The 25,085-nt window shown below is 35.4% G+C and overlaps 1 protein-coding gene across 12 annotated transcripts in view; it reads left to right on the plus strand.

Moving 5' to 3' along the window:
• Nucleotides 1–25,085, plus strand: part of PDLIM5 (PDZ and LIM domain 5) — a 205,750-nt gene that overhangs the window by 115,547 nt on the left and 65,118 nt on the right. For 4 of the 12 annotated variants that reach the window (XM_036263313.1, XM_036263328.1, XM_036263321.1 and 1 more), the window contains 6 exons: nt 3,773–3,815; nt 5,418–5,836; nt 13,072–13,086; nt 15,715–15,732; nt 15,991–16,163; nt 16,798–16,834. In XM_036263313.1, coding sequence (XP_036119206.1) covers nt 3,773–3,815; nt 5,418–5,836; nt 13,072–13,086; nt 15,715–15,732; nt 15,991–16,163; nt 16,798–16,834 — 705 coding nt within the window. Of the gene's footprint in view, nt 1–3,772; nt 3,816–5,417; nt 5,837–9,765; nt 9,783–13,071; nt 13,087–15,714; nt 15,733–15,990; nt 16,164–16,797; nt 16,835–17,425; nt 18,461–25,085 lie in introns of those variants that run through there. The other 8 variants (XM_036263399.1, XM_036263362.1, XM_036263385.1 and 5 more) reach the window with 8 other exon arrangements.

Consider the following 25,085-nt stretch of genomic DNA (forward strand, 5'->3'; position numbering starts at 1 on the left):
TTTATGAGTTAAGTATATTAGATATGGTTGAAGGAGTCATGGAGACATAATGAGTAATGTGAATAATCTTTATCAGTCTAGTTCTGTTGCTTAATTCCTCATTCTTAAACACTACTACTGTAAACATTCATTGGCTACTTTATTAACTAAAAACATGTTACTTTATAAAGCAGTGTTAAAATGCATTAATTATTGAAAACCATAAAAAATATAACACCATTCATTGGGTATTCATAAGATACATTTTTACTTGGTTCACTTGAATCTCGTCCTTGATAGAGCTATTGCTTATGTATAGCATTATTTTTCCTATACCTCCTTCTATCCAGGGCATCACAATTCTAGTTTCTAATATCATCTGTTATAACTTAGAACTCCTTTCAACTGTTCAGCCAGAAGTTCTGAAACTGTTTGTAATGCATCAAGGATTTTTATTTTGGATACTCTTCTTACAGAAATCAATCAACTTTCAAAATAGATGTTCTAGCCACACTGACGGCTTTGTTCTTTGAATTCCATGAGCTGAGGACAGTGCTGGGCCAAGGCAGTAGTAGGCTCTCACCTTTAAGGCTTACTCCTGCACAGTGGCTTCACACTAAGGGAAGAGAGAACAATAGCAAATTGTTGAGTCCGTGGCACTGAGCCATTGCCAGGATCTCTGCTGGTTTGCAACACACAGTACACATAAGTGACTTGTGACGATCACTGTGGTTGAAAAGGAGATATATTATCCCATTGCATATTTCCCAGTATTTGAAGAGAAATATGTAGAATAATTTTTAACAATTATACCTTAGTTTTTAAACTTTATTTATTTAGAAGTCTTTACTAAATGTGGACCCTGAGGGAGAAGACACCTACTAAGAAGGGCCCCTGGTGACTAACTGGGCTGAAATTAAAAAAAAAAAAAAAAAAGCCTAGCAGCCATCTCTGCCCAGGGGCTTCTCACAGAATCTGCACCTCAGGGAGAAGCCTGAATCAAACTGCCTGCCTGTGCACCGAATTGCCTGCCTGTGCACCAAACTGCCTGGCTACACTATTTCAACCTAGAGGAGTGAGGCTTTCCCGTCCGATTGGAGCTGCACAGCTATGTCCCCCAGCAACATCTTTGCTGGCCAATGAGAGTGGCTCCATTATGACCAATTAGGACAGTGCCTTTTGGACCAAACTGCAAGGATCTGAAATCCTCATTTGCATGAGGACAGACCAAGCAGGGGACCAGGGGTGTGGACTTCTGTTTATATAAGTCAGTGCTCCTCTGGCTCTGAGTGCGATTTCCCTTTCCACTGAAGACTGTGTTTCCCAGTCTGGAGCTGAAACACCGATGTTTCATTGAAATAGAGTGGAGCAGACCAGTGTAGGCCAGCGTAGACTGGCAGAGAATGGAGCAAACCTCTTGGTGCTTAGGTCAACGCTCAACCACTGAGCCACACCGGCTGGGCGCTTTTGCTGTTTTGCTAATGCTGTTTAAATAAGAACAAACATCTAGAAAAAAACTAAGGTTTTGATTTTCATATACATAGGAACTGTGCATTTTATTCTGTTTGTAAACCTAGTGACTATTAAACATTGTGTTCTTCTTTATAAACTGTTTTTATGTTGCTAGAAGAATTTCATGCTCCTTTAAGTGTCCAAATGAAAAAAAGGATACCATCCTTTCTATTATGGTAAATTGTCAATAATGGCTTGGGTGGTTATGATATACAGATCCTTTGTGATTTGCATCTTATTGTGAAATTTCAATGCAAGCAAGGTTCTACTGTTCTGTACTTGAATTTGTTTCCTTTGCTTGTTATAATAACCCTATAAGCTAAAAAAGAAGCTTGAGAGTACGAATGGAAAGTCTGTTTGAGAGTACACATGGAAAGTTATGCAACTGTGCAGAGTATAATTCTGTATTGCAGTAATCAAATGTTAGCATCTATTCTGCCTCTCATTAGGTTAGCCAATTATTCAGTCAGTGCTTGCCCTAGCTAAGCAAATTAGTAATTGGAAAATTCAGTTGCTGCTGAAAATGTTTGGAGTGTGTTACTAGGTTATGCTCATAGAGACCAAATATCCTTTGCTAGCATCTCCTTTCTCTATAAGTGAAACAGTCTCATGGTTTGTAGTTTAAAATGAGCACTTATTTACTTACTACGGTTACATTCTTGAATTTTACACTGCATGACTTATCCTCAATCTTGTGTGATTTAAGAGGAGCTAGACTGCTTCTGGCATTATTAAACATAGCATATACCTTAATACTGGATAAATAGCCTTTAAATCATTAGAAACTTTACCAATCATTTAGTTACTATCAATATACAGCCATTATATAGTAATATATAAGAACTTTTGGCCTCAGCTCCATCATAGTAAGTAATTTACTCACTCTGACTTTGAAGTTCCTCATCTGAAAAATTGGGGTAATGATAATTTCCACTTTGGTTATTTTTAATGATTGTATGAGATAATTGCTCTAAATCAATTATTGCTACTATTAGTCCATGCTAACCAAAGGAACAGTAATGATACAAAAAGCATACATTAAAAATAATTAATTTGAATTTGGAAATAGGTAAGTCTATACTGTATGTGGATTTTTGTCCTTTCTTGCTCTCTCCTTTTGACATTCATTACTGATAACCTCTTTCATGCCAGGCACAGTACTGATAGACACAAATGGGACATGGTCATCACCTTCACTTAATTTATAGCCTAATGGAAGAACTGGAAGAACTTACAGTGTCGTTTTAGCATAATAAACTTGCACAAGCAGTTAAGACTGTGAATTCAATCTGAAGAAAGTAAAAAAAAAAAAAAAGACTGTGAATTCAAAATAAATACTCCTTTAGTGACTCAATTCAACTAGAATTTATTCAGTATCTTCACAAAGAGTCCAATATCCTATGGATGGATTCATGGATGTTAGGGGAAAAGTCAGATACTATGTGTCTATCAATAGATGAGTGGATAAAAAAGCTGTGGTACATATACAGAATGGAATACTTGCAGCTGTAAGAAAGAAAATTCTCTTATACTTTGAGATGACATGGAGAGACCTGGAGAGTATTATACTAAGCTAAATAAGCCAGTCAGGGAAAGACAAGTATCATGTGATCTCACTTATTTGTGGAATATGATGAACAAAGTAAGGTGATGAACAAAAAAGACTCAGAGACATAGAAGTAGGGTTCAGACGGACAAACTTCAGAAGAAGGGGCAAGGGGGAAGGAAAGGATAAATCAAAGAACTTATGCATGTAAGCATAACCAATGGACATAGACAACAATGCTGGGTGGGGGTAGGAGGAGGATGGGAGGAGGGTGTCAATGGGGAAAAAAGGAGAAACATCTGTAACAAAAATAAATTAATTAAATAAAAATAAATAAATAAAAGATGTGGAAGTAGAAAAAAAATGTTGGATATAATTCAGATGAGATATTTCAGGAACTTCTCAAGGATCCAAAATCATGTTTATTATCCTTTGCCCTTCTGGACAGGAAATAGCCTTAATTTAAAGATCAAACATGAGTGCATTAGTAAACATGGTTGGTGTTTGTCTTCCCTTATTTGAGAACTACTGTGTGTAAGGAAACATCCTTGGATCTTGCAGTATTTTAGTTTCATAACTAATTAGTAGATTGTGAATAGTCAAAGTCATGAGTTACGAAATTATAAATCTAATGATTTAGTATACGAAGTTATATAATAATGTAAATTCCATTGATAAGTTTGCAAGTTGTAAAAGTTCATTTTTTTTTTTTTCTTTTTTTCTCCTGCCCTCCAGAGCACCTGCTACATCCAGGCCTGAACCAGTTCCTGTGCAAAAGGTGTGTTTCTAACCTGCTGTCACCAGGGTACCATTTGATAGTCCCTCGTGAACTATACTGTACTTTCCATTCCTTTAGCAGACAGTATTGACAACTTACAGTTTCAGTATAGTTTTCCTCACAGTTCTTTCTTTTAAAGATGACAGGCAAATAGAAATCAACACATACAGAATTACCATTTCTCTAATTATACCTATATTTTAAAACATTTTTTCAGTGCCATATATTATCAATGACATGTCAAAAATTTTTACATTCACTTTTAATTTGCATGTTTTTAGTCACATATTTTAAAGATAATAAGTGCTTACTGAAAAATGAAGATTACAAGTCTTTAATCTCATTTTATTCATATTAATAAGTTTTAATTTACATTTTCCAACTATTCTTGAATTAGGGTATAGGCAAATGTCCTTTTTCTCTCATATATCCCCTCAAATTGTTCCAAACCATTATTCAGATACATCTGTTTTATGCTGTTTGGGGTTTTCTCTTTAATTTTACTTGTGCCTTTCTATTAAACTACTTATTATACTGATTTGCTGAGGTAATAAGCTACTTTTACCCCCATCAGTTAGCTTTATTATTTTTATAAGATTAATTCTGATTACCTTTGTTTTTCTAAAATTAAACATGATAGAGCTGCCATTGTATGCTTTAAAAATTTGATTGTTTTTATTTCAGGATGGTAGGGTGAGTAGGGATTTCTTCTTTAATTTTTTTAAAACTTTATACTTGCTATGACATTGGGATTTGTAAGAAATTCTGTTAATTTGAGGAGAAATTGATCTTTCTTATTAGTTATTTTTTCTTTGGCTGATAGCAATGAAGAAACATCTAAGATGATTTTTTATTTCTCGTGTAACTATTAAATATTTATTTTGGAAAAGTGAAAGAATTTTATTCCTTTTTATTCCCTAAATGATACCTCAAAACATTCCAGAGAGAGAATGGGTTACAGGATAAGGAAAGGATTGCTTTTGTTTTGTTCATTTGTTTTTTTTTTTTTTGTTGCTGATTTTTAAAAAGAAGTTTCTTGCTTCAAAGTAATTAATTAGAATGTACACATTTCTGAGTTACATGAAAACAATCTTTGTTTTTTTTTTTTTTAATGAAGAATTAGAAATGTGCTGCTGCTTCTGCATGAATCAAATAATTATACTCTAGAGAGTAATTAAACATATTTGAAAGATGGAATTATAATTGAGACTCGATATTTTAAAATAAACATTTTGGTTAGCAATGTATTATTTATTGTGAGTTATTTGAAATTTTTTCTTTGGAAGATGTCTAAATTGTCACTTATGATGACCGTTAGGCTTTTTGATAGCTTTCTTGCTCCATTTTCTAAATATTTTGAAACTCCTTTTATTTGTATTTTTAAAAATTTACTCAGTGTGCACATCTGTGTTATGCATGTTGGGAACAGTTAGCATGCATGTTATGCTATATCAACTTAATTGTTTTTATCTGGAAACATAAAGTTTGAGCTGCTGACATGACTATGTTTGTCTTTTTAAAAGCAAGCTGTGTTCTTTCCAGTGAATCTATTTTGCATGTATTTGGTTTGTTTTTGTGTGTGTTTGTTTTTATTTTACATAGGGAGAACCTAAAGAAGTAGTTAAACCTGTGCCCATTACATCTCCTGCTGTGTCCAAAGTCACTTCCACAACCAACATGGCCTACAATAAGGCACCACGGCCCTTTGGTTCTGTGTCTTCACCAAAAGTCACATCCATCCCATCACCATCGTCTGCCTTCACCCCAGCCCATGCAACCACTTCATCACATGCTTCCCCTCCACCTGTGGCTGCTGTCACTCCTCCCCCATTCGCTGCATCTGGACTGCATGCTAATGCCAATCTTAGTGCTGACCAGCATTCACCAGCACTGAGCGCTGGTAAACCTGCAGTTAATGTCCCACGGCAGCCCACAGTCACCAGCGTGTGTTCCGAGACTGCTCAGGAGCTAGCAGAGGGACAGAGAAGAGGATCCCAGGGTGACAGTAAACAGCAAAATGGGTAGGTGGCCAAGGGTGCTTTCTGCTCTTATCAAAACTCTTCTTTCAGGCAATTTCCAGGAAACAATCTAAATCCCCCCAAAATCAACTGTTCTTGAAGGAAGGGCAATGAGGTTTTATTTGCTTCGTTAGCATGTAGCTTTATATTATATACATACAGCACTTTCTGCAAGGCAATTATAGGTTAATCAAAACCCAGTTATGCATTTTGACATGTTATGAACCATGTAATGTATGCTGTAACTCTTTTTCTCTAAGTCCTGGCATAACATTGAGCAGCTGGCACTTATAATGCAAGGCAAATCTTGTATCTTTCTTCCTCAAATTTTCCATCCCTTTATTAGCCACCAAAATTTAAACAAAGTGGTTACAATTGTGTCAGTTTATCAGTTTATGTATCGCACCCTAAAGAGAAAGGAAATGAGTCTGTAAGAAGCTTTTTCCCTAGGAATTAGTTTTACAAAGACAGGAAACAAATTTACTTTTGACTCATGTCTATGTTTGATGCATTAGCTTAGGTTAAATAGCAACAACATTCTTTTCAGGTAAGCTTATGTTAGAATTTAGTCTTTAAAATCAAACAGTAATGACAAAATAGGAACGTCAAGGCATGCTTATAAAACATTAGAAAAAAATTACAGGGTATTTGCATTGTAAAGATTTTTCTAAAATGAGTAGATTTAAGCTAATGGGCACTAAATATATGTTAGAAGTTTTTGAAAATCGATTCCTTATCATTTTTCCCTTTTGAAGTCAGTTTTCAGCAGCCTCTATTTATAAGTGGTCATTTTATTCTTTTTGAATTCAGTGATCAAACTTTAAGCCAGTCATTTTGTGTAAGCTCATTTTGATCAGATTTATTGTGGCAAAAATTTACTTTAAAAGGAAGACAAAGGGAAATAATCTGCATGCCTAATGGTTTTTACCAGTGCCAGTTCCCAGGAAAATATAATTAAAATAATTGTGTGGATGGGTTCTTTCTGAGATAATCCCTTCCGAATGGTAATTCATGTAATGAAGGGACTGTGCTTTGGGTAGCACTGCTGCCATGACAACTGTGGGGCTTTGAAAAATAGGTGGCTGTGTTCCAGGCTGCTGCTGAGAGAAAAAGCAGGCAGAGGTCTGGAGGAACAGCTATGGGCCCTACATGAGGTTCTGTGGTTGTGAGTGGCTTTCTAAAGTCTTGATGGATATATTGCGGAAAATTAGTGTCCTTCAAAGAAGGTGATTTCTTTTTCATGTGTGGAAGAAAAATAGTATGTAGTGTAGAGGTGTGTTTGGTTGCATTTTTCTTCTTTTCTTAAAAAAAATGTTTTTATTTATTTTTCAGAGAGAGGAAGGGAGAGAGAGATAGAAACATCAATGTGAGAAACATCTATCAACTGCCTCCTGCACGCCCTCTACTGGGGATTGATCCTGAAACAAGGGTATGTCTCTTGACCAGAAATTGACCCATCAGTCAATGGGACAAGGCTCAATCCACTGAGCTACACCGGTCGGGGTTGTTGTATTTTTCTTGTGTGTCTCTTTTAGGACAACAGATTTTAGAGTAATCAAAGTAGATATTCTGAAAAGACAGATGCTGCCTGTCAAATGCTAGCCTTTCAGATAACTAAAAGCAGAAGTTTGCTATGTTAAGTAAATTCTAAGTTCAGTAGAAAAAAGTCCATTAAAGGAAGTGTTTGAGCGAAAATATTTTCTCTTTACTAATACTTTCTTGAAATTTTATATGGAAGTCTTCTTAATGGAAAACTTTAGAGGTAAAAGCAAATTGAGTTATGGAAAAATACTATATTTAAAGCATGTGAAAATACCAAGCTTAAATTTTGTGTTTTATAAGTATAGCTTTGATGATTAAACTTGAAATGATTTAAAGTGTATTATTTTCAAACGGAAACTATAGACAGTATATAGTTATAGGGCCTTTATAGTGGCTTCTTAATCAATTGCCATGTGACTATTGAGCACATGTCTGGTGTCCAGCACTGTGCAAGATTCAGAAGAAAAAGGGATCATTATGTATTTGGCATCATTCACAAGGTTACTGCTTTGTATCTGCAAACTGGGTGTATTTAAAAATAGCTTAATTTCAAATGTCCAGATGTTAAGGCAGTGAGAATTTGATCACTGGGAAATAAAGTGTGTTTTCTGAAATTTCAAAACAAATTTACAGGGCCCTTTTTCTTACTACATTTAGACTAGAGAAATAAAAAGTAAATCACACACTTTACTTGTCAGCAATGTGTCATTTTGAAGAGTAGGTATTTTGTGATACCGATCAATGCATTTTCTGTATCAGGGCTAAAACTTTTTTTAAAAAAATCACTGTCTGATATTTCACTAATTATGTGATTATTAAATTTTTCATATTTTTTTGGTTAATCCTCACCCAAGGATTTTTTTCCCCCCATTGATTTTTAGAGAGCGTGGAAGTGGGGTAGGGTGGATAGAAAGATAGAGAGAGGGGGCCAGAAACATGGATGTGAGAGAAACACAATGATTGGTTGTCTTCTGAGCACACCCTGAATGGGGCCAGGGATCAAACCTGCAACCCAAGTATGTGGCCTTGACCGGGAATCAAACCCAAGACCCTTTGGTGTGCCAGCTGTAACCATTTTGCCACACTGGTCAGGGCAAATTTTCCATATTCTTATAATGTTACAAAATATCTGCAACAAAACATTTTTCAAAGTTGAGAGTTGTTACCTTCATTAATTACTTTTAAAAGATAATATGTGCCAGTAACCAAAAATTTAAGAGTTCAGAAGGATATAAAGTTAACTGCATGTTGTCTTTTTCCTCAAAGCAAGAGGTCTTAGTTTTTCTTTTTTTTTTTTAATCCTCATCCGAGGAGATTTTTCCATTTTTTGTACAGACAGAGTGGGAGGGAGAGAGAGGAAGAGAGAGAGAGGGAAACATCGATGTGAAAGGGACACATCGAATGGCTGCCACCCGCACGACCAACCAGGGCCGGGGACAAACTGCAACCGAGGTACATGCCCTTAGCGGGAACCGAACCTGGGCCTCTCCGGACCGCAGGCGGACGCTCTAACTGCTGAGCCAAACCTGCCAGGGCGAGGTCTTAGTTTTTAAGTGATTTAAAGTAACTAGCTAATTATCAGTTTGATAGACATCCCATCCAAATTTATATAGGATTAGTAAACATAAGACACAAATAAGTGCTTATTAATTATGCATCAAGGCTGGCTGGTGTGGCGTAGTATCCACCTATGCACCAACAGGTTGCCAGTTCGATTCCCGGTCAGGGCACATGCCAGGTTGTGGGCTAAATCCCCAGTCGGGGGCATGCAGGAGGCGGTCAATTGATGTTTTCTCTCATCGATGTTTCCATCTTTCTCTCCCTCTCCCTTCTTCTCTCCCTAAAATCAATAAAGAAAAATTTTTTTTTAAATTATGCATCATTACTGAGAAATAGTTATTCCCATACTATCTAATAGTATGAAATCTATGATTATGTTGATATTTTCAGAATATTTCTTAATATAATGTAAGCATTCCTGTTTCTTATAAATAATAATGAACAAGTCACTTGAAGAAAATTTTAATCTTATTTTAACATATAAAAGTTATTGGTCTAGGCTTGCTCCTTTTTAAAACAAAACAAAACAAAAAAAAAAACACTCTCTGTACTCTAGAGCAAAAGGGGACTTATATTCCAAACTGGAAGAGAAGCAATTTTGCATCAAGTAGTTTAAGTGATTTACCTTTTCCTTTCCCATATGCTCTTGCATTATAATGTGCCACTGCTTTCAAGAGGTAAGTCTTTCATGTATCCTCTGTTAATTTCAGTTTCATTGGACTGCAATTTTTTCTAACAGTTCCTATGTGGTATTTTGAAGAACCTGGCCTTGGAAGATACAAAATATAATGATATAGTAGTAATATTTTTAAATGCTTTTCTCTTTGCAGAAAACACAAGTGACAAAGTTAGTATCCACATTACTGGAGAGGAAATATGGTGATTTATATATGAGTAAACAGCATGAATGCCCAATTTTTGCAAAATTAAGTTAAATTTTGCAAAACAGCTATAAATTAGAATAACCACTTTAGTATTTTCAGTGAGTTTGGTTTGCATTGCTATGTGGTGGTGAATTGCTTTATGGTAATAAATATTAGTGTTTGACTTTGTTATGAACTATATGTGGGGTTTGCTGTGTAATGGCTTAAAAGAGGCAATGCTTTGGGGAATGTAATGTATATCAGTCTAGACTGTTGGAAGACAAAGTAAACATAGAAGAGAAAGCATATTCATGTGAGATATATATATATATATATATATATATATATATATATATATATATGCATACCAATGTACTGGTGCAAAAATCCCCAAACCCTGATTTATTGTTTGTCTCTTTCAAGTTAAATTCTTATGCAGAAAGGTTTTGATGAGTTACTGGATTCCAATGAAACAGTTAGACTTTTAAAGGGGGAAAAAATGGGACTTGGAAAATAAATTGAAGCATTTAGTTAAATATGCATTTAAGACTAAGATTCAGATTTACTAATTTATTAGATATTACTATGCATAATGCTAGGTGTTTCTAAATACATTATGTGATTTAATTCTCATTTAAACTGAATGCTGAGAAGTTACTTAATTTTCTCAAATCAGGCAGCTTGTAAGTGATAGACTTAAGATTGGAGCCTATGTTTTAATGAAGTCACATTTTGTGTGCCTTCCTCTGTAACACCTGTTGGTGAACTGAGCTTGTTTCTGTTACTTTGAATTCATATTTGTTTTTAATGATGAGAGACTTGAGGTTAAATTGAAGCTAGATGAGTACATGATGTGATTAAACTACCATTGGGTTTGATAGTACTTTTTTATATTGAGCATTGGAGGGATCTATCCTAACAACAAACCTGTATTTGTGTAGTTTTCCGAATGCTTTCAAATAAATATGTTAAATATATGCCCTTACAACAAGTCTGAAAGGGAGAGAAATTGTGATCTAACTCACGGTTGAGGAAGAAGAGGCTTCTTTCTGTAGCTTGCAGCTTGCCCAGGGCAGAGGGGAAGTAGGCAGCATAGCCAAAGTAAAAAGCCAGGTCATCTGATTGTCACATGGGCACAAATGCCACTGTGATGTATGATGGGCTCTTTCACTTGGGCAAATTTTCTAAAATGCATGAAAATATTTGGCATCTTGACATTGAAAGCAATCAACCCTCCATTTGCGCTTCTTCACCACACTTCAGAACACCACCCCCCCCCCCGCAACTTCATGTTGACATCAAACTGTTTTCTGAAACTATAATGTTTAAATGTATAATCTAAAATTCTGCTCTGTTGAGGGATGGTTATTTTGAAAAACTATTTCCCTACTACTTAAAACAGCAAGTCAGAGGAGAAGTGCTTTGCATTTTGGCTAGAGAAGAATAAATATTGGTAAAGTATTGACATCAACTTACCCCTGCGTCCCACCCCCATTCAGTGAAACAGCCCTCTACTGAGTTTATGAAACTGACTTTGATGTTTGAAAATACAGCCACATTGCACAGTCTTAGTATTAAAACTGGTAGGCAGTTATTCTCACTAGTTTATAATGAATTATTAGTTACACTGACTAAAACTTATTTGTAGAACAATTGATTCAACAGCGTGTTGAAAAACTAGAGTTTATACTTTATCTTCTCTGTCCTTAATGGAATATGAATAGACAGTTGACCCTTGAACAACACGGGTTTGAACTGCACATATCCACTTATGTGGAATTTTTTCCGTAAATATACAGTGGACACCCCTTATCCTTGAGTTTCACATCTGTGGATTCAACCAACCACAGTTCAATAACAGTATTTTGAGCCATGTTTGGGAACCATGGATGCAGAAGGACCACTGTATGCATTGTTTCACTCTATTTTATATAAAGAACGTAAATATGTGTGGATTTTGGTGTCCTAGGGGGTTTTGGAACCAATCCCTGGAGGATATCAGGGGACAACACAATTTGGGGGGAGTCAAAAGTTGTATGTGGATTTTTAACGGCAGGGAATCAGCACTTGTAACGCCCATGTTGTTCAAAGGTTAATTTATAAAAATGATTTTTTCTTATCCTCACCCGAGGACATTTTTTCATTTTTTGTTCAGATAGAGTGGGAGAGAGAGAGAAAGAGAGAAACATCAACATGAAAGGGACACATCAAGTGGCTGCCTCCTGCATGGCCCTGACCCAACCAGTGCCGGGGACAAACTGCAGCCGAGATATGCACCCTTAGCAGGAGCCGAACCTGGTCTCTTTGGACCATAGGCCAACGCTGTAATTGCTGAGCCAAACTGGCCAGGGCTAAAAATGATTCTATGATTCTATATTTAATAGGCTATGTGAGTGAATTATGTTTTGACGTTTTCCCTCTTTAGAAGTTATTAACCTAGGTCCTTTACTATATCATATCAGACATGCCTTTCTGAGTAAATTAGGTTGCTGATAATACAGAACTATGGAGTTCCTACAAATCAGTTACAAACTTACTGGGATTTGCTTGTGAATGTGAGCATTGGTAGCCATAGACAGGGGAGAGTATGCAGATTGAATAACAGCCCATTATTTATGACTCCCTGTGCTTCTTCTGTTTCTTCATCATAATTACTACATTTTAAAAACTAAGAAAATTTTCAAATAGTGGAGTATTCCTCTTGCTGTTACTATATACTACTTACATTTTGGAAGAATGATTTTTCTCTTATTCTCTCTGATTTTAAAAATGATTCTGAAACAATGTGTTTCCAAATCTTATATCTAATAATTATTTTATTCTGTGATTTTTGTTAAGAACATAATAGGAATTTGGGTTCATGCTAAAATAAATTTTCTTAAAACCTAGAAATATTAAAATATTTTAAAATAATGTATTTTTCTTGGTATTCGTAACTTGAGACTTGAACTAGTATAATTAATATATAGTATTTTTCAGTGTTTTTGAAAACAAACAAAAATGCAGATGAGACTGTTGTCCAAATAATGATAGTGTAACAAAAATTTGACTAACATTTGTTCATTTTTGTTTGTCTGTGCTTCCGTGGTTATTTTGAAGCATGATGTTTGTGTAACATCTTCATGTAAATTCATTGTTTTGAATTTTGTTATTTCATATTTTCCTTTTCTTCTTTTATGGGCCTCATCTTTGTCCATTTTACATCATCCTGGGAACATCAATGTCTTCTCTCCTCTATCACATTTTTGTGTGTGTATATAATTTCTCTTTCAGTAACCCCGGCACCATGTAAGTACCTAATCAGTGGTTCCTTTTGTGATTTTCATTATTGTCTCTCTGTAACTTTCTGTCTTGTTTTCAACTTAACACCACCATCAAATTTTGTTAATATCTTCTTATTTGCAAGAATTTTCGAATATGTTAAGGAGCTCAGGAAACATGTTTCTTATGCTAGAGAACTTTATATGAATCAGTGGGTATCTTTTTTTTTTTTTAAGCATAGGCCACCTGTGAAACAACTTTATTTATTTTTTTATCCTCACCCGAGGACATTTTTGCACTTATCTTCAGATAGAGTGGGAGTGAGAGAGGGAGGAAGAGAAAGAGAAACATCTATGTGAGAGAGACACATCGAGTGGCTGCCACCTACACGACCCCAACTGGGGCCAGGGACGAACTGCAACCAAGGTACGTGCCCTTAGTGGGAACCAAACCCAGGACTCTGGTCCGCGGGCTGACACTCTAACCGCTGAGCCAAACTAACCAGGGCTCAGTGGGTATCTTTACAGCACCCACACTTCTGCAGTGGAAAACTTAATAAGCTAAATATTAGGGAGATAGGTGAGTGTTATACACAGTATATTGGTGCTCGAAATTTACTTTGGGCCTCCCCTGTTTAGTATTTTTATTTTAAATTGAATAAACTTGCTAAATTTTAGTGTCTATATTTCGAAATAAATTATTTATTCTTGCTAGATAAGTTTATATTCTATCCCAAATACATTTAAAAAAATAAAATCATTGAGATTATTCTATTTTTTAATCATAGTCATCAGAATATAAAGTTTCAAAGCCAGAAAATACTAAGTAAATGTTTACAAACTTCATGTCATTTAACACAAGACCTTTGCTGTGGTAAATGTCACAGAGTCTAAGGTGTACTATTACATTTTGCAAGTGAGTTGCAGCTATTCTTAAGTGGTGTTATTTTATTATTCTTGGTGTCTTAATTTTACATTATTGTTTTGTATTTTTACAGACCAAACCTTTTAAAGATTATAAAATAGTCTTATACCTGAAATTGGCACTATTTAAGTGTAAACTACAATGACTAATTATAGAGAAACTTAAAACTATAAGTTTAATAACTAAAATAAAGTTATTTAAGTAATTGCATAAGATAATGTATTGTCTGCTTAGGAATTTATATCTTCCAAAGACTGGTTATGAAGTAATCTATGCCTGTTATTTTTTAATTAAAAATGTTGTCTATTTTTAAAAGAATCAGGCTTGATTAATATTAATAAAAGGTATTTTAGATATTTCAACTTCCGGAATGTTAAAATTTTACCATACATTATAATAATAAGTATTACTAATTTTGTGTATAAATACTTTTGCTTCTGTTTCTTATATATGCAGATGACCCATAGCCTTAGAACGTGCATGACAAATAATTTTTCTGGTAATAATAGAAGAAAATATGAGATCATTACTATTAGGTACTGTGGAAAACACTTCACATACATTATCTACCTTCCTTATTGCTCAGAACAACCCATTGAGGCAGATGCTTTCCCCACTTCTCAGAGGGAAAGAATCTAGACTTGGAGGAATGACATGACTTGCATAAAGCACACACTGGCTGCTTGACTCTGAAGCCAGTCTTAACGTTAACTCTGTCATGTTCTTTACTGGACAAAAATGCCTGCAGTGTACTGAGACAGTTTTGATAGTGTAACTGTTAAAATGACAACAGTCATGTGGAATTCTGATAGCACTGATTTGTAGTGCTGCCCACCTCTGACTCTCTTAGGGCACTATCTCCACTTGAATCTTGAGTCAGTAGTCCGCTAGTCCAGACTCGGGCTCCTTTTTCTCTTCTGAAATTAAACAGTAGCTCCCAAAAGCTTGCATTTATTCTATTTTGGGGGAAAGGAGGAGAGATGGAAGGAATATTTATTATGTTCACTAGATTTTAGGTTAAAGTGTTAAAATGGTGTACTTTTAATTTTCCAATATTTATGCTTTATTAAGAGAAAAATGAGTGTTCTTAGCAAACTCTGTATTTTACAAATCCCTTTCACATATACTATTTCATGTAATCCTCAGAACAGTATGACTTTGTATGTGATATTCTTGTCTTATAAATAAAAAAAAACCAGAGTCTTAGTGAGAGTGACTTGTCCAAAATCACACATCTGAAAAATCATGGAGCCAAGATTTGCATGTGGGTCTTTCGATAAATATTGCATTGGTTTCTGGTATAACATACCTTTTCTTCACTGTGCTAATTCTGTGCACAGTCTTAAGAACAAGGGATATCTATCTGTACACGTGAATGAGAAAACTAGAAAATAATGCTTCTGTCCCTTTTAAAAATTGTGTTTGGAATTGCTGGTTTAGCCTGTACTTAACCATTCTTGGTTCCTGGGCCTAGTAAAGACGTGATCATTTAATTTTGTGAAAGCTGATACATTTTAGCAGCATATTGATATTTAGCAGTGGTTGCTAATGTAGTTCTTATCTGTGTTTTATCTGATTAGATGAACAATAAAAGTACATAATTTCAAATTGTTTTATTTTAACTTCTGTGGACTTTTTAATTTCTCCGTTTTCTTCTTTTCTTAATTTTTTCTTTTCTTTTCTTCATGTTGGAAATCTCTCTTCTGCTGCCTTCCTTTGTCACTTTAAAAGGAAAATCCCACCTAAACGGTAACCTTTCTGTTGAATAGATAATAATATTTCATATTAGTATTTAAAATTTTGTTTTCTCATTTTTTTCCTAATTTAAAAAAAAAGTCTATTTTAGAAGGGTGCTCTTTTTAAGAATAAATTGAAGCTGTGTATGCTTGCAGAAGCAAAATATATAAAAGTAATATTGAGGGTTAAATGAATACATTATAAATAACTTGGCAGAGGATATTTGTTCTTAATATAATTATACATTTTATTTTTCTTTCCTTGTCCTAGCCCACCGAGAAAGCACATCGTGGAGCGTAATACAGAGTTTTATCACATACCTACTCACAGTGATGCAAGCAAGAAGAGACTGATTGAGGATACTGAAGACTGGCATCCGAGGACTGGCACAACTCAGTCTCGCTCTTTCCGCATCCTGGCTCAGATCACTGGGACTGAACATCGTAAGTGAATACCTAGGGACTCTAATAGATGAATGTTCCTTGCCACAGAGAAGTAGCATTTAGATAGGTAGACAGTTACTGGAAAACAATAATTTTCTTGAGACAGTTTACTTTTAAATTATGCCATACATAATATGGGTATTGTAAACGAGAAGCCAAGCACAGGAGAGTTACACTGAGAAGTGTCGAAGCAGTAGTGACAGTAGTACTGACTGTAGTATACATCTGGTGACAAGATGATAGGGAATTTTTTTAGTGGCTCTGTGCAACTTGACCATTTGGTATTGATTGGCACACACAATTACTTAAGTCATCAATTTGCAACCTTTTTCATCTTAAGGCACACGTAAACTACTACATTTCTGCGGCACACCAACAAATATATTTTTTACCAATCTGACAGAAAAAAAAAATGGGTGTAATTTTTATTCATTCACACTGGACGGCTATTGTGTTGGCTGTGGTCATTTTTCATTTGACAATCTAAGGGAAAAGAGGTCAGTGTTCCTGACTAAATAGTCAGGTATTGCATGTTTTAAAAATTCTTGTGGCACACCAGCTGAAAATCACTGGCTTAAGTGGTTTTAAAGCTTAAAAAGGAAACTAATATTGGATGTTGCTTGTTATATTTCAGTGAAAGAAGCTGAACCTGAGAATACAAAGAAGGCGAAGTAAGTTGTCCATTTTTCTTTTTTTTCTGTTTTCTTTGTAAATTGGATGCTTTTCTTTCATGAATGATCTCAGTGTGTTGTTTACATTTTCCAGTGTAACGGTATGGCATTCTGTCTTTGTAACTAGAAGCTAAGCATTTAACTGTGGTGCCTTTTGTGGAACTTAAACAGATAACTTACAGATTTTATAGTTAGTAGATATTGTCTGGATTTTATGTCTAAGGTTTATTTTTTTTAGTATTGAAAAATGGGCAGAGGGGTGTATTTGGGGGTGCTTTGCTAAAACTATTGTCTCTGAATGAGTTCATGTGATCTTGCAGTCACTTTATTTTGGGCATGAAAATGGATGTTTCCAAGAGGGCTGTATAGATTAAGTTTTGTATTTATAAAAATGCTGTATCCTTAAAGTCTTTTGCTATTAAATAACACAGCTGTGTGAAATTAAGCTTTGTGAGGCATGCTTTCTGCATGATGAACAACGTGTAGAAACTTTCTTGCTCTTTCTTATGACTCTTCTATCACTTTTCTTCTCTCTCTCTCTCTCTCTCTCTCTCTCTCTCTCTCTCTCTCTCTCTCCTTATATTTCCACAGGGAAAAGATACCCCTTCACGTCTTTAGTCCCAAATACACAAAGTTACGTGACTGGCACCATGAAGTTTCAGCACGTGCTCTTAACGTACAGTGATTTATGAGCTTTGCCCCCTTGAGCAGCCAGCACATACCTTTTTATTCACTTTTTCTTTTCTCCAGCTTCATAGCAAAATCTGTATTAAATTTGCCTTATGAAAACAATAGAACCTTTTCTATACTTTTCTAATGATTTCCTGCTGTTGTGAAAACTAGGATGATGAACATGTATTGTGCTTGTTGGTAGCTTACAGATAGATGTTAAACCAAGATAATATATTAAGGGACTATATCTGTTCAGTGGATTTACATGTTTCCAATGTTATCAGGGTAATGACCTTGGAAAAAGAATTATTTTTGTAAGTTGAATTTGGTAGGTCATTTGAAGCAGAGATGGGTGAGCAAATAATGTCCTTGTCTAATTTGGAAAATAGTTCCTTTATGGTACCACATTTCTTAAGGTTACTTTTAAGTTCATTATTGCATAATGATCAGAGTGGGTTGTGAATAAAAACTAGATGACTTTATTAGAATAGATTTCATCATAGATTTGGGTATCTTTTGAAGCATATAATATGTAGGAGGGCTATATGAAGAGGAGGAAACCCAGACTTGGCTCCCAAAAAAGAAAAGAAGAGAATTTTGCCCCTCTATGCAATGGAGGAAAAATACACTGTTTGTTTGGTTTAGTTATTATTATTATTATTTAATCCTGTTTTTTACCAAAGGAAATATTTCTAAGCTAGTGGATATTATTAGGATATAGATAACTTCTAGGCATTGACTAGTAGGATATAGAAAATATAGCTTTGCTTTGTTTTTAAATCAGAGGAATAAACATAAAATAAATTGAAATATAAATGGTTCTTTATGAGATATCAGAGAAATATTTTACTTAGTGATATAAACTATTGTGTATTGCTGCTATTTCTAGGAAGCTTTGTTTTGGGCAATACATTCAAGCTAAATATCTGACCATAAATGCTTTCTGTCTTGTAATATAATGTATTATATATTACATCTAAATGCAATATTAAATGCATTTTGAAGTTTGGAAAATTATTGTAATAAAGTTGCCTTTAACTTAGCTTTGTACCTTGTTTTCTGTTGTGTTTTTTTTGAAGCTGGTAACAATGCCATCTGAGACTTGTTACAATGTTACTTGGGTAAAATAAATATCTTGACATTTCATTTGGGAAACCTTTTAATTCTGTGAGGTTAAAAGGTATGTGTGGCACGTGAGAAAGGCCCATATTTAATCCCCTCCTCCCCCCGAATTGTTACATTATTTAGCATAACATCTTAAGTAATGTATAAGATCAGTTAGACTATGACACAGCCTAGAATTAGTCTTTGTGTGAAAGATGATTACATAAGGATCTTGCCTGAATTCAAGGTTCTATTTTAATTTTTACATGTCACTTTAATGTTACCATTGGCTAGGACAACTGCCTGATAATTTGGAGAAACTAACATTAATTTCAGTTAGTGGTTGATTAGTATTTAAAATCTTACCTGCCAAATGCATTTAAAAAATAATTCTAGGATTTATTTCTGCTCATTTCTGCTCTACTTCATAAGATATTAAAAGGGCTTTCTTTTACTGCATCAGCTCTTCAGATGCTGCTGTGATTTTATCATCCTGCCATCAGTCCCATTTATGACTGTGTCTCTGGCCTCTGTAAGAAATTAGGAGTAGGCTTTCCTATACCTAATAATTCCTCATTGATCTCAAAAGATGATATTTGAGCCCTGGCTGGTGTGGCTGAGAGGTTTGATATCCAGTCAAGGGCATGTACCTGGGTTGCAGGTTCAATTACTGGCCCTGGTTGGGGCATGTACGGGAGGCAACCAACAAATGTGTCTCTCTCATGGATGTTTCTCTCTCTTTTTTCCCTCCCTCCCTCCCTTCCATTCTCTTTAAAAATCAATTGAAAAAATATCCTTGGGTGAGAATTTAAAAAATAATAAAAATAAATAAAAGATGTTTGAAAGAAGATACAATCAAATTCTCATTAAAATTAATTGTGTGGGTAGAATGAATATAGTATTTCCCACCAAGAATCAAGTTTATAGAATTACTACAGAATTGAGAGAAAGAACTAGAAAGAGAGTTTTAGGAAAATAAAAGAACCTTCACCTAATCAAGACAAGAGAATTGTATATAGAACTTTATAACTTGAAATAGGTGCAGATAAAAGTAAGAATTTAATACCTTGTCCAGCTAAAAATAAAGTATTTAATGTTGCACTGAAAGTATAAACTTAGATAAATGGAATGGTCCATATTTGAGTGTTAGGGTAAATGTTTAGCCAGGATCACAAAGGACATTTCATTTGACCCTGTCAGAGGTTGAATTCCTAAACTCAGTTAATCTTCTGGGACATCTTATATTCCCAGCTTAGAAGCTAGCCAAAAATTATAAAAGCTTCTTGCAAAAATATTATTGTAAGTCTAGTGGCCTAATTTATAGCTTGTTTTTGTTTGTCTCTCTCATACAGACTTCCTTTATCATGGGCGTGTTTTTAATGTAAAATTGGAAAGTTACTCTTAAGACTTTGCATTATTTTTTTGTTAAAATGTTTCACCAATTAGAAGACTGTCTCCCACACAGTTGTTTTGTTACCTTGAAAAATACATTATTTGTGGAAACAGAAACAAATTCATTTTGTATATCATTATGTCCTTTAAGAAGATTCTGATTAAAAATACCTTAGCTTGTGTAAGAAAATGTTGCTATTAAGATAGTCACAGTCCCCTTTTTAATTCATATTTATTCAGAAGTATAGAATGAATTGATTCCCTCCAGACAAATAATTTTACAATTGCTATGTTTCTGATGTGTATTTAAAATTATATAAATCATAAACATGAATCATCTACATTCATTTTTTCACATGAATATTGAATATTTACATACCAGGCACTCATATGTGCTGGAGAATCAGTAGTGAATAACAACAGATAAATATATGAATGAGATAATTGTGTTACCAAGATAAAACGATAAGTTAATATAAAGGATATTTGGCTTAGATTGTGTGGAGAACTTAGAGTGTGTGGGCCCCTGAGGAGGTCACCTTAGTGCCATCACCCCAGAAAGGAAAGGAGGTCAGTCATGTGATGTGTTGGGGGTCAGTGAATGAGAGTGGAAGCCCTATGGTAGAGAGGAGCATGGCAAACACAGAACAGACAGGACAGTGTGTCCCAAGGACCGTGTATGAGGGGAGGCATGATATAAAAGCACCATATTTATGCATATGGGCAAAGAACATGTGTTCCTATTACTAAGCATGGCATTTCAAATGGAAAGTTGTCTTATTGTGTCCAACCACTTCCAAGTAAAATTAGAAAATGAAGAACCAAGCAAATGAACTAACTCGCTGAGTAAACTCCGTACACTCACCTTGTTATGTCAGCTCTGAGCATAGTTATCAATTTAATGCTTTTCCCACTGAGACCCAGGGAAGATCTAGAAAAAGCAGTCATTGAGTATAGTATGTGTTGGTAACATGTATGTAGGGAACAGAATACCCTGTAAAGTGTACTTACAGCCATTCAAAAACAAAACATTTATGTATAGAAATTTGATGTATAATACTCTAGACATATTTAAGTGATGAATTTGACAATTTAGTACTCTCTTTATTAACTTTCTTAGAATTGTTTGGACTCATTCCTCTTGTTTATCCATTAAAGAATATTCCTTAAACCAAGTAAGTATTTCCTTGCTCCTTCTTTCCTAAATAGACACCCTCATTTTATTTTGTATTTTTCTGATTAGAATAGTAAAAATCAGGGAATGATAAATTCTGGATTTTAGACTCAGGTTTGTAACTGACACCTTTCTGCCCCTGAGTTTCCACTTTAAAATATGAAGTTAGAATTAGTGGTGGACACTGTGACACACCCCCAGATAGTGCTTCAGTAGAGGACTCGATACCACTGCTGCTGGGTGTGTAGGGGACATGACAGCCTCAGGGTCAGCACCTTCATGTAGCACCTCCTGCAACACCACAGCCCTCATGGAGCTCCAAAAGCAGTGACCTGATTGGAGGAAGGAGGACGTGAAAAGCCCGGTCACTTCAGCCCAGCTAGGGACAAATTAGAAGGGTCATTCTAGATCCAGCACTTCCTGTCTTCTCCCTTACACAGGTGTTGATCCTAGAGGCACTTCTTTTTTTTTAATCCTTACCTGAGGACTTTTTTTTTTCCATTTATCTTCAGATAGAATGGGAGGGGGAGAGGGAGGGAGAGAGAGAGAGAGAGAGAAACATCCATGTGAGAGACACATGGAGTGGTTGCCACCCATGCGACCCAAACTGGGGCCAGGGACTAACTGCAACTGAGGTACATGCCCTTAGCAGGAACCGAACCTGGGACTCCCCGGCCCGTGGGCCGATGCTCTAACCGCTGAGCCAAACCAGCCAGGGCTGGAGGAACTTCTTAATAAGCACCCTCCAGTGCTACACTCTGTCTTGGCGTTTGCTTTCTGGAGAACCTGGTCTGCAACAGAATCATAATCTTTTACATCCCCATTTGGACCTCAGTTGCATGGGTTCTCTTCAGTATGGTTCTTGTCTTCATCTTCTCATCATTCGCTCTGTCTCTGTCACCTGTCCCTTCTCCTTAAATCTTCAGCTCAGATCACAAATACCATTTAGGGAAATCATTCAAGTGGAAGATACCAGGTAAGTCAGCCTGAAAGGTACATGGAAGTCAAAAGGAAAGGACATTTGTTGATTGCCTCAGAAGTATCCTGGAGTTATGAGTAGGTAAAGGTGTTTAGACATCTAATATAGTCAGGGCTATATGAATGAATCAGTGAAATGAGAAGCTTTAAAATAGAACATTAGGATTTACTGAGTACATGTAATAAACACTTGTTAACTGGAAAGCAGCACTTAAAATATTATGATTCTATATGTTAAAGTTTTTTATATGCAGCATTTGAGAAGCAAATGTATTCGTCATTTTTTATTTTTATTTAAAAAATTTTTTTCCTTTATTGATTTTTAGAGAGAGAGGAAGGGAGAGGGAGAGAGAGAGAAACATCGATGAGAGAGAACATTGATTGGCTGCCTCCTGCATGCCCCCCACTGGGCATCGGACCCACAACCTGGGCATGTGCCCTGACTGGAAATCGAACTGATGACCTCTTGGTGCATGGATCGATGCTCAACCACTGAGCTACACTGGCCGGGCAAGTCATTTAATCAGTCACTAAGTAAATTTTATTTGAGCACCTCTGTGGTTTTCTTCACATCCTTTAAAGTTTACCTCTCCTAAAAGGCATGCTGCTGCTGAGTAGCCTTTGGGGACATGTAGGGAGATAATACAAGGCCATCATAGGGGAACTAAGGATGCTAAATGTAATGCGCTGAATAATTCCACAGATGGAGGCATCATGCTGCCCAGAATGCAGTGGTGTGCCACTGAGGATGACGCTGGGTGCAAATGCTCCCTCCTCCAAGGTTTCCTTGTTCCTTCCTGAAACTCCGTCCACACAGTGTCACCCACAGTGCACCAGCCTCCATGGTGGAAATAATCTTTTCACTTCTGAAGTGGCATACCATGTTATTTTTACCCCTTTTTGGCACCTCCTTTTTAAATGTGTTTTATGGATATTTGTCCATATGTCCTAAATCTCCAACTGCAATATGAGCTCTTTGAAGACAAGAGTTTTAGTAGAATAGTATAAATTGGAAAGGAAAGGCATTCGAGTAGGCATGTTATTTCTTCCTGGGTGTAACTATAGCTTTGTAAGTAAAGCTCTATACATTCAATATATAATTCGGTGAATATAAATGGGAATTTATTAGAAATATATGTATTAATACAATGTAACATTATAAATATACTAAAGTACAAATTCAGTTTGAAAGTGGGTATTAGGATTGAAGGATTCATGTCTGGTCAACTACTTCTTAATTAAAAATATATTGTATGAGCCCAGGCTGCCATAACAAGATACCACGGATTTGGTGGCTTAAACAACAGAGATTTATTTTCTCACAGTTCTAGAAGCTAGAAGTCCAAGATGAATGTGTTGGCCAGTGCTCTCTGGTGAGGCTTACCTGGCCTGCTGAGGGCCACCTTCTCATCCTGTCCTCACACGGCCTTTCCTCTGTGCACAGAAGAGCTCCGGTGTCCCTTCCCTTTCTTACAAGGACGCCAGTCTCACTGGATTGGAGGCCGACTGTTAGGACCTCATTTACCCTCAATTTCCTCCTTCGAGGCCCTTTCAAAATACCATCACTTTGGGGGTTAGGCTTCCAACATATAAACTGGACATAATTCAGTCCATAACATATACCAGCTGCCTTTCTGTACTAATATTCAGTTTGATGGTTTAGCATAAAGTGTTTTTGAAGTAGAGTCACTAACTTGGACCCAGTTGGAAGCGTTGTTACATCTGCTGTGGTGCCTCTTTTTCTACTTTGGATGACAAGTGTTTGTCTCTGTGCTGTATCCCTAACTAGAGTATAAGTTCTTTGAACACAGAAATTTAGTATCTCACCATATTGGGCACTAACTAGCATTAAAAATGGTTCCTAATTGTGTACAATTGCATATATCACCAATTCCCTAATTGTAAAAATTTTAAATTCCGAATTTTAAGGAAAGTGTTTACAGCATGGTATGCACAACTTTTAATTGAACATAAATTCAAAATAAGATCAAAATTTTATTTAAAAGATGCCAACACATTAATATTTATACTGAAAGTGGAACAATACCTAAGTTGTTTAAAAGGAGAGTTGTGCTTTGTGAAATCTAGTTGGCAAAAGTTGACACAATTCCCCTGATGATACCTGTTTGTTAAATAGTCTTGGAAGACTTTTAAAAATATTAGGTGAAAATTTGTTTTTGAATTTATCTTTCTTTGTATTTTTGGTCTGTTTCAACATGAATAGCTCAGTGACTCCTGAGAGGAGACAATATGTGACTAATTTTAGAAATAGATATATAAGCTTAGTGCTCTGATTGGGAAAACTAATATAAATTATTTTATTATTACTAAGGAAATGTTTAAAGTTATTAATGTAATCTACAACATTGATTAAAAAGAAACAACATCCATATTATTAGTAACCAACTAATAATGGAAAGCTAGTTAATAATTTGTGGTTTATCAGCATAGAGAATTTTGGGAGGCCATAGAAAATTTCACTAAAAGATAATTCTATTAAAGACATATACTTAAAATACATCATTGTCAAGTACCATAAATTTATTTTAAGTTAAATGGTGATTTTCTTGATCTCACACTTTTAAGAGCTTTTACTACATAGTAAAATATTTATCTAATAAGCAGATTAAAATTTTCCATGCTAATGTAAGTCTATAAAAATAAGTAGTGGTATTTTAGTTTAGCAAAAAGATATATTAAATTACCATGATGAAAACATTTTTATATCAGTCTTCTACTTCTCTTACTCAAGGAATGGTAGATTCTTAAAATACTCATCAAGGAGGAGTGACTGACTCTCCCTTTCATAGGAAAAATGGTTCAAACTCCAGTCTCCAGTTACATTGCACAGAACTGGAACAGTTATGGCGGAAAATCTGTTTGTAGGCTGTCCCATAGCACTAAATAATTCTGCATGCTTTCTAGCTGAAG

This window comes from Molossus molossus, unplaced genomic scaffold (genome assembly GCF_014108415.1).
Source record: "Molossus molossus isolate mMolMol1 unplaced genomic scaffold, mMolMol1.p scaffold_m16_p_1, whole genome shotgun sequence".
Lineage (NCBI taxonomy): Eukaryota > Metazoa > Chordata > Mammalia > Chiroptera > Molossidae > Molossus > Molossus molossus.